This window comes from Mirounga leonina, unplaced genomic scaffold (genome assembly GCF_011800145.1).
Source record: "Mirounga leonina isolate KUSES-001 unplaced genomic scaffold, KU_Mleo_1.0 Mir_154, whole genome shotgun sequence".
Classification (NCBI taxonomy): domain Eukaryota; kingdom Metazoa; phylum Chordata; class Mammalia; order Carnivora; family Phocidae; genus Mirounga; species Mirounga leonina.
Window position 1 is genome coordinate 40,434,814 of NW_023270389.1, and position 13,317 is coordinate 40,448,130.

The 13,317-nt window shown below is 56.8% G+C and overlaps 1 protein-coding gene across 1 annotated transcript in view; it reads left to right on the forward strand.

Annotated features, from left to right (window-relative positions):
* The window catches only part of LHX4 (LIM homeobox 4), a 39,901-nt gene that overhangs the window by 21,350 nt on the left and 5,234 nt on the right, over nt 1–13,317 (forward strand). Inside the window, exon 3 of the mRNA XM_035009548.1 lies at nt 10,904–11,106. Within this exon, the coding sequence (XP_034865439.1) occupies nt 10,904–11,106 (203 nt within the window). The remainder of the gene's footprint in view (nt 1–10,903; nt 11,107–13,317) is intronic.

Consider the following 13,317-nt stretch of genomic DNA (forward strand, 5'->3'; position numbering starts at 1 on the left):
GCTCTGAGACCTTCCTGTTGAGATGACATTTAACGTCAGCAGGGGAGGGTAGTCTGGCAGAGCTGGGAGGGCACACTTCAGTGTGCTGGGGCTAAAGATGCCACGGGGATTTGCATGAAGATTTGGGAAACAAAGCAGCAATGATTGCAATCTGAAAACAAGCACAGCTGACAGGGTCAAAGAGAGAGCAGCCTTTAGGTAAAGCACGGCATTCTAGAACATTCCAGGCTTGCCTCACCAGGGCTGTGTGCTCGAATGAACATTCCAGGCTTGCCTCACCAGGGCTGTGTGCTCGAATGAACATTCCAGGCTTGCCTCACCAGGGCTGTGTGCTCGCCTGCCACAGGGGGGCTGGAGGGGAGAGTCGGAGGTGTTCTGAGAGTGACTGGCATGCCAGGGGGCTCCTGGCTAAACTTCCTGCGTCTCTGGGGGTGTCTCCCTGGCCCTGAGGCCTTCATCTACACGATGGGGGGCAGCGATGGTCACTGCTGGGGACCCAGTGGGATAGAAGGCTGCTTCAACCTTCTTGTCAGTGGGGAGCTGTGTGGGCTGCGCCCCCGCCAGGCCTGGCAGGCGGCTCCCTTCCTCACGGTGCCCCTCCCCCAGCCAGTCAATCTCCAGGCAGTGAGCGAGGCTGTCAGCCAAGGGCAGGTAAGCAGCGTCCTTGGGAGCCCGGGAGATGCTGATTTATCCCCGCAGTTCAGAACAGCCTGTTTCAGCTCCAGCACGCTCTGCGTTTGGCCAGGGTGCAGGGTGGTTTCGCTGGCTCCAGCCTGGTCTTCACTAGTGACCTTGGCCCCATCATTGCTCTGGTGACCGGGGCCTCCGTCCGTCAGCCGGGCAGATGCCCACAGGAGATCAGGTAATATGGGCGGAGGCCCATGCTCAGCCTTCCTGTGAGGCGGACTTCCCAGGGGGAGCAGGCTCTGGGGCTGAATCCAGACTCTGTGTGACCTGGGGACATTTGACCCCTGAGCCTCAGTTTCCTGCCTCTAAAGAGGGCTGGAAATAAACCTCTCTACTTTTCTGGGTTACTGAGGATTGAATCAGATGAAGGAAGTGGTTGTCATCATTATTAGGGGCTATTTTTATTAAGGTCATGATGGTGGGTGTATGCAGGGCAGAGAGAAAGAGAGAAGGAGGTTCCTGCAGGCGGAGGCTACAAAAAGCTGCAGATGAGGCAGGGCTCCTGAGGGGGTGGGAGGCATGGCCCGTGTCCGGTGGCAATGTCAGGTCAGGGGACTGGAACACCCGTCCGCCTGTCGCTGTGGGGGTGGTGGGGGGGCCCCAGGAGTTCTCCCCACAGGATGCCATCCCTCCCTGTGTGGCCACAGCCTTCCCTTCCCAGAGCAGGGTGCGGAGCGGGGGGACCAGCCTGTACTTACGTGGCTGCCTCTAGCCGGCTCGTACTCTGTCGCCCCAGGGAGAGGCCACCTCAGTTCTGGGGGTTAGTTGCTGGTCCAGTTTGGGGCCAGGTTCTTGTCAAGTCAGTGCTGTCTCTGGAAACTACACACCTGCTAGCTCCCCCGTTACCTGCATGTGGATGCGCGTGTGTGCGCACGCACACGCACACGCACACGCACACACGCGCGCATTCTTTCTCTAGCAAAATGTGCTTAGGGAACCCACAGGGGGAGGGTCTCTTTGACGTGTGACTTTCCATAATTTCTGAATAGTTTATAGTCTAATTCCCTCGCTAAGCAAATTAAACCTTTTAAGGCAACGATCAGACGGTCCAGATAGTGTCTGTGCATGTGGACATTTGTAAGAGTCAAACACACTGGTGGGACCAGGCCCGCCGTCATTTGCGAGGGCCTGTAATCAAGGCAGAAGCAATTACTTAGCTGAGCAGCTTCCCCGGGGACCCGAGGCTGTAGATCAGGCCGTGATGAGTCCGCGGATTATCTGTCCGCCCGCCCGCCGCCCCCCCAGGCCCCGCTTCAGCTGGGCTGGCCCCCCCTGCCCAGAGCCCAGCCTGGGGCGGAGGCCTCCTGACATCTGTGGGACCTGCATCCCAGAGACTTTCTGGCCTTGGGGAATCTGTTTGGAGCCAGATGGTGGCAAATCAGCCTGGGAGTCGGATGGCATCTGGGCCATGGAAGCGGGTCCCCAAGCAAAGAGGGACGTGGGTGCCGTCGGGGAGGGACGTGTGACACTGCCTCTTCACCCCGGGAGAACCTGCACTAGCCAGCAGCGGTAGCTCTCCATCTCTTCATTGCTGGGGCGCAGCCACCTTCCCTCTCCTTCACCTCTATCCCAGGCGTTTCGTCACAGCTCCCAGCTCCCAAACGCCCTCTCCTTCTATCCCCATTGCCCGTGCTCTCTCTCGGCCCGTCACCACCCCTCTGGGCCGCAGCAAGCTTCTCCCTGGCGGGCCCCTGGAAACGCCCTGCCCAGCCCTCGCCAGCCGCGGTCCCTTCCTGCTGGTTCTCTGGCCCCGTCACCCGCGAGGGCCTGTGCGAGCCGCTGTCTGGCTCCTGGGCATCTGCCCCCGGCATTCCCGCCTGCCCAGCGTTGGGTCCTGGGCCGGGAGCGCGGTGGCAGTCCGGCGGGAGGCGTTGGCTATAGGACCTCTGTCCCTGAATGTCCCTGCCCCTGCCTGTCACAACTCCTGCCACACCACCACTGAGGTCTTGGACTCAAGAATCAGTGAGCAAGCTGTGGAGGCCACAGGAGTGCTGAGAACGTCTGTTGCACGAGAACCTTCTGGGGGCCTTGCTGGATGTGTGGACTCTGGGCCTCAAATCGGGAGTCGGGGGCGGCTCTTCTGCTTTTAAGCAGATACCCTGGGTGGCTCTTGTGCACCAGGTACTTTGGTGACAGGTGAGCGAACACCTGGGCAGAGAGGGATTAGCCTGGAGTCAGCGGATTAGGTGGCTGGAGGGTCCCCATCTGGGCAAAGGGAATGGCCTAGCTACCTGTGAGGGCCGTTGTGTGGTTTACATGACACAGCTCACAGGAAATTGCCTGCAGACTATGTGCCCGATGCATGTTTGCCCAGATTAAGGGAGGTGGGCTGGACTCATAGAGGAGGGTCAGATCCGGATCCAATGTCCCACTGCCTCTTGGGAAGCAAATCTACCCCCAGCAGGGAAGGAGGGGAAACGTGGCTGAGGGAAAGGGGGAGTCAGGCTCTCGCCCCTTTTCTACCACTAACCGAGCTGTGTGATCTTGGACAAGTCACTACCCCTCCCTGGGCCTCAGTTTTGTTCTGTGTTAAATGAGGGGATTGGACTAGGTCACTGATTCTAAAGCTTTTCCAGTAGCATTCATCTCAGAATAATGTTGAATGTTCATTAAGAAGAAAAGCATTGTTAGCCGCCCCCCCCCAATAAAAGGCAGAGCACCGTGGGGCCATTCCAGGGGGTCTGGGAGGTGTCCGTGTAAGTGTGTGTTGTGGGGGGCTGTGTCTCCACACCCCAAGGCTCTGACACTTTCTGGTGTCAGGACTTCTCCAAATATGGTCCCTGTCTATGTCTGGAGAAGGCTGACCATTCTTGGGCAGAACTTTATGTGCCCGTGACATGGCTGGGCTGGTGATATATGTTGGAAATATTGGTACATACAGTAACAGTAAATATCAGCAACTTACCTGTCAAGTGTGGTGATAGATAAAAGAAATACATGGAGGGAAGTGTCAGCTAGGAAAAAAATATACAGCTTGCCGTAAATCACCACCAAGCAATTAAAGCATAAAATTAAGTTATGCAGTATTTTGTTTCCTCGGGACAGGGCACTGTGGTGTGGCAGCCTCCCTACCCCCCCAGAGGTTGGCAGGGGCCTGGGCTAGCCCCTCCCCGACTGCCTCCCGACGGCCACATAAGGAAGAGCATTGGGTTCCAATCCCGGCTTCACCGTTCATGGCTGTGTGGTCTCTGGTACATTATCTACTGTCTCTGAACTTGTTTCCTCATCTACAAATGGGGGACTGTGGGTGCTAGACTCAGGGGTGAACAAAACAGATACAGGGCCTGATGGCATGGAGCTTGCCTTCTGGAGATGGAGAGATACAGGATACAAGAACTATGCGGTGCATCCGTTGGAGACATGGCAGGAAGTGCTGGATCGGAGGGGCAGGGCTAGTCAAGGAATGCCCCTGGAGAAGGCGACGTGTGAGGGGCGACCTGCAGAAAATGCAGACATGAGCCACGCAGGTATCTGTCGAGAGAGCATTCCAAGTCGAGGAGCGAGGGTGGCTGAGCGAGTGAGTGGGCAGAGTGGTAGGAGATGAGGCTAGATCGTCTTGGAGGGTCTTGTGGACCAGGAAAGGGATTTGGGCTTTTACCCTGAGCCAGGGGGAGCCTGGAAGGTGTCGAGCAGGAGAGTGAGGTGGGAGCACTGTGGCTGCTGTGTGGGGGAAGTGCTGAAGCCAGGAGTGCCGTGAGTTGTGGGTGGGGCGTGACGGTGGCCTGAACTAGGGAGGCAGCGGTGCCGATGGTCAGAATTTGGGGTAGTACCAACAGGGTGTGCTGACAGACTGGGTGCAGGTGTCCAAGGCTTTTAGCCTTAGTCCCTAGAAGGATGAAATCCCCATTCTCTGATGGGGGGCAGGTTCTGGGGGAGGATCGGGAGTTTGGTTGTGGACATCCAAGTGGAGAGGCTGAGGAGAGAGTGGGATAGACCAGTCTGGAGTTAGGCGAGAGGTCTGGGCGAGAGGCTGCCAGAGGGGAGGGGCAGGACCAGGAGAGCTGTGTGAGTCCAGTGAGCGCCGTGTTCTAAGGAGGAGGGAGAGGGCCAATGCCACCGGAAGGTCAGGGAAGAAGAGACCTGACCACTGGGTCAGCAACGCTGGGGTCATGGGTGACCTTGGTGAGGATGGTTTGGGTTGATTAGTGGGTGGCACCCTGATTTGGAGTGTGTATTCGTCAGGGTTCTCCAGAGAAACAGAACCAATGGGGTATGTGTGTAATACAAAGAGATTTATTATAAGGATTGGCTCCTGTGATTTTGGAGGCTGAGAAGCCCCGAGATCTGCAGTCAGCAAGCTGAAGGCCCAGGAAAGCTGATAATGTAAATTCCAGTCCAAAAGCCAGCAGGCTAGAGAGCTAAGAAGAGCTGATGTTTCAGTTCAAGTCTAAAGGCAAGAAAAGGGCAATGTGGCAGCTCAAAGAAGTCAGGCAGGAGGACTTTCCTCTTACTCTTGGGAGAGTCAGTCTTTCTGGTCTATTCAAGCCTTCAACTGATTGGATGAGGCCCACCCACAATGGGGAGAGCAATGTGCTTTCCTCAACCTACTGATTCATATGTTAATCTCATCCAAAAACACCCTCACAGACACATTCAGAATAATGTTTGACCAAGTATCTGGGCATCCTGTGGCCCGGTCAAGTTGACGCATAACATTAACCATCAGAGTGGATTCAAGAGAAGAGTGGGAATAGGGGCGTTAGAGACGCTGCGTGTAGACCCTTCTTTTCAGTTTTCCTCTAAAGGGAGTAGAGAAGTGGGTGGTAGATGGAGGGAGATGTGGGGTCAAGAGAGGGTTTTTTTGAAGTGGCAGAAACAAGAGTATGCTCGTATACTGCTGGGGAGGATCGAGTCAAGAGGGAAAATTAATCATGTGGGGGTGAAAGGAACAGTTGCTGGAGGACTGATCTTACGGGGCAAGAAGACATGGACTCCGTGCCTGGGTGGGCGGTCGGCCTCAAACGGGAGCACAGATAGCCCTGCGGTAGGAAGCGGAGGGAAGGCAGGGCGGATGGGTAGCTGCACAGGATAGTGTGGGCACATGGCAGGTCTTCTCTGGGAAGTAGGAAGCCGCGGGCTGGGCCTGCAGATGCGGGGCTGGAGGGAGGAGGTGTCTGGGAGCACGGGAGCGTGAATGGACCAGGGAGGCATACTGTGCTCCTTAGGCCCTCCTGAGTCACGGGTCACAAATTTAAACTGAGCCCAGTGGGTGAGGTGGTAAGTCAGGTGCTGGTGGAGGCAGCAGAGGGTGGAGGGCAGGGCGGGGAGGTGAGGGTGCAGGGGAAGGATCAGTGAGATGGACCACTGGGACCTTGCTGGGTGAGGAGGAAGCCAGGCCGGGAGGGGAGTGAGGACCTGAGGGCAGTGAAAGGATTAGGGGGTCTTGCCTGGGCAGAGCTGTGGGAGTCGGCGCTACGGGGAGCGAGCTGGACGGACAGGAGGTGGAGGTGGTGGCCAGACAGGGTTGCACCCGGAAGTGCCCCGGGAGCCGTGTGGTTCCTGCAAGGTCTAGGGGACCATGGAAGTGAGGGGCCGGGGAAGGGTAGAGGCCCTGACCGTCAGAGGAAGAGGTCAAAGAATAGAGGGAGCAGGGGCAGGAAGGACTGTTGTGCGCATAGTGAAGTCAGCAAGCGTTATGGCAGGAAGGACAGGAGCTGAATTCACCAGGGGTGAGGGGGAGGAGCTGGGCTGGCCATGCCCACCACAAGGGGGGAGAAGGCTGTGGTCTGTGGATCAAGCACAAGAATGTACACACAGGGACACACGGTAGGTGCTTGGTAACTGGGAACTGCTTCCATTAGTAGTATTTCAGTGCCCCGAATGTGGAACCTGGGATCATAGGACAGAACTTAAAATCAGGATGTGCCAGAACATCTGTGGTACGGGATTTGCGTGCATCTGTTTCTAGGTGTGGTGACTGCAGGGCCTGCCTGTTGTCCTCTTTCTGCAGGACCCAGACACCCTCAAGTTTGTCCCCGGTCTGCAGAGTGGTCCCACCAGGCTTGTCAAGAGCAGCAGGGGTGGACAGATAAATGGGCAGATGGGAACTCAGGCTGAGCCCTGGAGCCAAGGGTGAGACCGAGGACACAGGCCTGGCCCCCTTCCCAGGGTCAGGGGCAGCCCCTGGCTGTCGGCTGTGATGTGTGGTGCATTTCCCCAGCCGGAGGCCCAGGCCCGTCATGCCCACCCCGGGGGACAGAGCGGGAAAGGTGCTGAGCAGGGTCAGTCGGTGTGTTGGGGGGACGCCCCCCGGGGTGAAGGCTCCGAGGGCAGCCCCTGCATTGTGATGCTGGGAGCCTCATGCTCTGTGGCTCAGAGCAGCTGGGGATGCTTGCGGGGGACAGGACCCCTCTGCCCGGGTTCCCTTCTCAGGGTAGGGGCACCAAGACCGGCTTCCCAGGGGATGTTTGCGGCGACACCCGCCATGTGCCCGCCGAGTGGTCAGAAGCCTGAGCTCAAGGCCCGTCTCTCTCGCTCGTTGCCTTCGCGAGCTGCACCCACCCCCACACCAGTCTGAGCCTCAGCTTCTCATCTGGGGGTGGAATCCTGATAGCCGCCTCTATGCTGGCCATGCACGTGACCTCCGGGGAATGAGCATGAGGATGGCACCAAATGGGAGGCAAAGTTTCGTGTTTTCCTCAGCTGTGGCCTTGGGGCAACCCGGGTTCCACTCCTTTCTCGGAAAAGCTTTGGATGGGAGTGGCGGGATTCTGTTTTGCGCTGGTCCCTCCGTGACTGTTGAGACCCAGGTTTTTTTTGTTTTGTTTTGTTTTGTTTTGTTTTAAAGATTTATTTATTTATTTTGAGAGAGAGAGAATGAGAGACAGAGAGCATGAGAGGGAGGAGGGTCAGAGGGAGAAGCAGACTCCCTGCCGAGCAGGGAGCCCGATGCAGGACTCGATCCAGGGACTCCAGGATCATGACCTGAGCCGAAGGCAGTTGCTTAACCAACTGAGCCACCCAGGCGCCCGAGACCCAGGTTTTAAGGAGCACTTCCTGCATTCTCTCCTTCCCTCACTCAGTGGCCCATCGGCGCTTGCCCACTACATGCAGGGCAGGGATGAGAGAATTTCCAGTGATGCTGGTCTGTGGAAGAAAGTGCTGAGGGCCGTGAGCAAGTCCTTCCTTGCATTTTCTTTGTCATTTGGATCAGCTCCAGCTGCCTTCCCTGGGGAGACCGGCTGTCCCTGGAGGCCTGGCCAGGCTGGGCTGGCCAGAGAGACTGTCCAGATGGCGAGCAAGGCAGTGCAGTGGCCCCAGGAGAGCTGGGCCCTGCTCACAGTAGGTGCCCGGGGATAGCAAGAAGGGGGTGCTACCTGGAAAATCCCTCAGAGGCTCTTCCTTGGCTGGTGTCCAGCTCTGCCCCACCCCAGCATCCTTCAGATATGGTCAGGTTGCTGAGACGTTGCCTCTCTGTGCAGAGGCCAAGTTCACCGTTTGACCTTGTGTTGGACCAGGGAATTTGAACTATGGCCGTCTCGTTACTGCCTGTCACAGAACGAGCCATCTAGCCGTCCAGGCACGGCCGTCTCCTCTGTGACTTGGGCTGGTCTAAGCTCTGGAAGCCCTGGGACAGTGTCTTCATAGGGTGCACGTCCCCAACAGGGGCGCCTTATTCCGGGGCCACTGGCTCTGACCAGTGGGTCGCAGGGGTGCCCCTTGGGGCGGGGCCGAGCTGGGGGAGCCCTGTGGGTCAAGGGGGTAAGCACAGCCCCCTCATCGAGAGTCCCGCTGGCTGTGCTCCAGGGGAGAAAGGTAGTAAGGAGCAACTTGCACTTACTATCAGTATAAATCCCACAGTGAGGAAAATTGCTTCAATTGCTAAAAATTGCTGGTGGGAAAGTCCATTTATTTTTCATTTTTCTTGTGCACTTGCCCCCCTTACACATGAATCACTGTCGGTATGTAGATTAAATTTCTACCCCCATTATCTTTCCTGTGCCTGGGGCTCTGGTGTCAACTGGGTTTCTGGTTACTGAGAGCCATGGTCTGCTTCTTTGTGGGGAGAGAAGAGTGGTCCTTTCCCTGGGGTTGGGGTGCTCACTCTGCTTCGGAGCCTCCCTCAGCCCTCTTCCCCTCGACGAGATCAGGCTTCTTTTTGGAAAACCCTCATTCTTCTCTGGAGCTGTTTTGGCTCCAGCATCTGCAGCAAAGGATGTGGACATTGGACTTTTGGTGTTTTATGGGAGAGGGTTTGCAGGGAGCATGCTGAAGGCATGGTTTCGTTTTTAACACCTGCTTTGTGAACTGGCCTGGAGAGGATCTACAAACTGCAGGCATTTTGAAAACACACTCTAGTAACACATATACACACAGGCTTCCTTCCTCTTTGTCCCTCAAACACACACACGCACCCACTCACAGAGGATAGAACTGGGTGCCTGCCTGCCTTCCTCTTTAACATGGGTGACCTGGTTGGACAGCAGCTGTGGAAGAAGCCCGGTTTCACCTGCATTCTGGGAGGTGTAGAACTTTCTAGAGCAGACAGTATACTCTGTTCTCCATCCTCAGATTTAGCCATCTCCACATACGTCCTCTGTAAAGCGTGGTTCTTTATTAGCTGATTTATTCATTCAACAAATGCTAACTCTCCATTTCTGGGTCCCGTACCCCTTTGGAAAATCTGATGACGCACACTTCTGAATGACTCGGGGGTAGTTTGCAGAGTCCATCCTGAGCCGTGGGCTGGAGAACACCTGCTCTGGAGGCCTGCTTCTGCGCCCCCCACCCTCCTCGCCACACCAGGTCTGCGGTCCTTCCGAGCCAGAGCCCCAGCCCCTCCCACCGCAACACCCTTCTTAGACCTCGTCTCAGAAGAGCAGTCCCCTGGGCCACACTTCTAGACTTAGAGCCCCCCGACTCCTCTCTCTGCGACACCGTGTGGCTGGGCGGGGAGCTTCCGAAACAGCAGCTGGCCGTGCCTGCTCCAGGCCCCTGGTGCCCCCCAGCAGGTATCATTACTGCATAAGAGACCCATCATTCTGCATTAATCTGGGATTCATCATGATAGCCATGACCATAATTAATTTATTTGGTATTAATGTGGATGAAATATGTACTGTCCTTTCAGGGGAAATCAGGCTGCCTATAAGCATTAGTTAAAAGGACCATTAAAATCAAACCTTCCCCAGATCCATTAGGCGAAGTCTTTCATCCTGAAGAAGATAAAGTTCTGCTGTGTGAAATGTCATGAATAATTAGGTTGATTGCTGTTTTAAACTCTGCCCCTGCCTCTCCAACCCCTCCCGCCTCCCTCCAGAAGCAGGCAAGGCTCACCTGCCATGGAGCACCCCCTTCATCACCCCTGTCTACACTGGCCCCTAATTCCCCTCTGACCTCTACGACCATCCGTGTGGCTCTGTGTCTATGGACGGCATGGGGAAGGGGCTTCAATGACCCCATTAGACTCTATTTTCAGTGGGTCTCCTTCTCCCCACTTCCCACCCTGGGCCCAGGGTGGTGGCAGGCACCTTCCTCCTGCCTCAGTGCTGGTCCAGAAAGATGTAGACCAGGGAGAGGGCCAAAGCAGCGTCTTTGGTCTGCATCTGAGGTCTGCAGACTCCTTGCCCGGAACGGTGCCGGGGTGTGAAAATGCAGATTCCTGGGCTCACCTCAGACCAGCACATCTCAGGGGCTGTGCATGGGAAGGGGATGGAGGCTGGCTTGGAGGGCTTTGGGGTGTGCCGGGCGAAGGGGAGAGGCGGGAGAGAGAAGCCTTTGGGAGAGCCCTGCTCTTGTTGCCAAAGCCAGGTTTCTCCAGAACTGCACTGTGGACACTGGCATGTGGGGTCTCCTGGCTCCTCTCGTGGGAGCACGTGAAGAAGCGTTCGCTGGATGCCCATGAACACACGCAGTTGCCCGGTGGGGCTGGTCCTCGAGGCCTCAGCGGAAAGCTGAAGACCAGGGTGCGGAGGCTGAAGCCGCCTGCTCAGAGGGGCCTCAGGGCGTACTGATCGGGCAGGTGGGAGCCCTGGCGTGTCAGCCTCAGAAGAGGCACTGGAGACTCGCTCTGCTCCAGCCTCTTCATTTGGCGGTTCAAGAGCCCGGGGCACAAAGCGGGGCGGCTAGCCGGAGACCAGGGGGTGGGGGGCCGTGGGCATCGATGCCCATGGACAGCCTGGAGTGGTGGGTGGGAGAGGGGCTGATATGATGCGACGTGGGGGGACAGACAGCCCCCCCCCCACTATGCTCTAACCCCTTCGTGCTGCCCTGACAGACGCTTCGGCACAAAATGCACGGCCTGCCAGCAGGGCATCCCCCCGACCCAGGTGGTGCGTAAGGCGCAGGACTTCGTCTACCACCTGCACTGCTTCGCCTGCATCATCTGCAACCGGCAGCTGGCCACGGGGGACGAGTTCTACCTCATGGAGGACGGGCGGCTGGTGTGCAAGGAGGACTACGAGACGGCCAAGCAGAACGGTAAGCCGAGCCGGCCCTCACGCCGCCTGCTGCGGACCTCTGTCTGGGCCGAGCCCTGCCTCGGAGCCCTTCCCTCAGAGCCCTGCTCACACCCTGCCTGCTCTGAGAAGCGTCCCCAGACGCCTGTGGGACAGTTCACATCACCCCCCATCCCTGAGCCCGGGCTGGCTTCGCTGCAGCCTCAGTCGGGTGTCGGGTGGTGAGCAGGCCCGGCCCCAACGCTGGTCGGAGGCTGAACAACAGCCGGGACCTTGTGCTCTTCCCACCGGCGGCTCCTCACCTGGGAGGGGGCTGGGAGGGGGCTCTGTCCACCGTGGACCCTGGGGGTTGCTCACCAGTCTTGTGTACTGGGGTGCACACGTACCTTGGTGCCCCCACACCTCAAAGGCTTCCGTCGGGGAGAGCAGGAGTGTGGCCTCCGTCGGCTCATACTTAGCTAACTGCGTTCTGTTTCCCCTGTCAGACTACGGGCTTGTCGAGGGCAGGGCCTCCCCCTTCCTTGTGAGGTGAGGACCCCTTGCGTCTCCCAGAGTCCCTGATGCAGGAGCCAGTCTTCACGCTCCGAGAGACTCCAGTCAGCCCCAGGACTTCCCGCCCACCCTGCCTGTTGTCCAGGGTCAGCGGTGGAGACCTCTACAAGGCTGATGCTGATGTCAGGCCGCAGGGTTAGCTGCTCTCCCCTCCAGCGCCATGTTCCCGAGCAGCCCAGGGCCTTTCCAGGGCCTCGACCCCCAGGAAGGCCAAGCTCCCTCTCCCTTCCCTGGAGCCCCACCTCTGCTCCTCACTCACAGCTGTGCCCCCAGGCGCTGCGCCCTTCACCCTGGCTCCAGATTTGGCACTTGGCCAAATTCCACCTGGGAATCTCAGATGCACAAACTCACAAAACATCAAGGTCATTTGCCTTTGACTAGAATTTTTATCAACTCAGGGTGTTACTGCAAAAAGCAGCTCTCAACAGCTCTGGGCTTGATGGAAAAAAAAAGCAACAACAATTTCATGCATCTCCTTCTAGATCTTTCCTGGGCGCCTGAGTCAGAGGCTTCCACTCTCTTCTCCCAGAACCCCCACAGTGCTGGCCTTTCGGGATGGACTGGCCTTCAAGTCCCCTTTCTCCTCTTTCCCGGGCCTCAGCAAGCCTGTTCCTGGGCTCTTTGCCTTAATGTATTCATCTACTCGGGTTCCTTAAAACCCCCCCGATGTTGCTGCTTTGGAGTCAATTATGATGTCCGAGAAGATTAGGGCATCTTGTCGGGGATAAACCATCAAAGCAGATGGACTCAGAGATCCCAAGCTGCCTTTGGAACTCTGAAGCCCTTCCCCAGAGATACCAGGAATGCGTGACCTCCCTCCAGGCCACCGGCTGCTTCTCCTCATCAGAGGCCTTGTTTAGACCCTGAGCATTCATGGCCTGGCATCCACCTCTGCTGGGGATGGTTCACGAGGAGGGGGAGCCTAGCTGGGGAGGCAAGAATGACAGTGAAGCCAACACCTTTATCAAGGATTGTTTGTGCCACACCAGACCTCTGGAGGACACTGGATTTGGCATCAGAGGCTGGTGGACATCTCTGCTCAGTCACTAACTTGGGGGCCCCCTTGGTTGAGCCTTGGCTTCTCAGCTGTGTATGGGGGGGGGCGGGTAATAGCACCTGCCACACAGGGCTGTTTCCTGAGGTTTTCATAGGATGGCGCCTGTGGAATGGGATGCTGAATGAGGGTGAGAGCCACGAGGAAGAGGAATGTCAACAGGGGGGTGAGATCTGCTTTAGGTTTTCAAGTAACCGAAGGTTACACAGTATTCCTGATGCCTTGCTACTGCCTCTGGCTGTCCGTGCAGAGGCCACTCCATCCTGTGAAATCCGGGTGACCCTGAGTGCAGCAGGGGACTTGGTCTGCTTTGGGACATTTGGTTCTTTTTATGTTTTAATTCCTCTTTGCTGATCCAAACCCCCTTTCAGGCTCACAGTTCCCTCCCCTTGTGCTACACAAAGGACCTAATATCAGCTATTTGTATCTTCGTGTGAATGATTTTGTTCATTTGTTACATCTTCCTGGATATTTGCATTTTCAATATAATGAGGTTGCATTTTATGCCAGGGACAAGTGCTAGGAGACCCTGCATAATTCAAAACCAACATATTTTAAGACTAATTTTCCCATAGGAATTAATGTAAAAAGTAGGAGGGGGGGATGTATTCTGGAAGCACATAAATC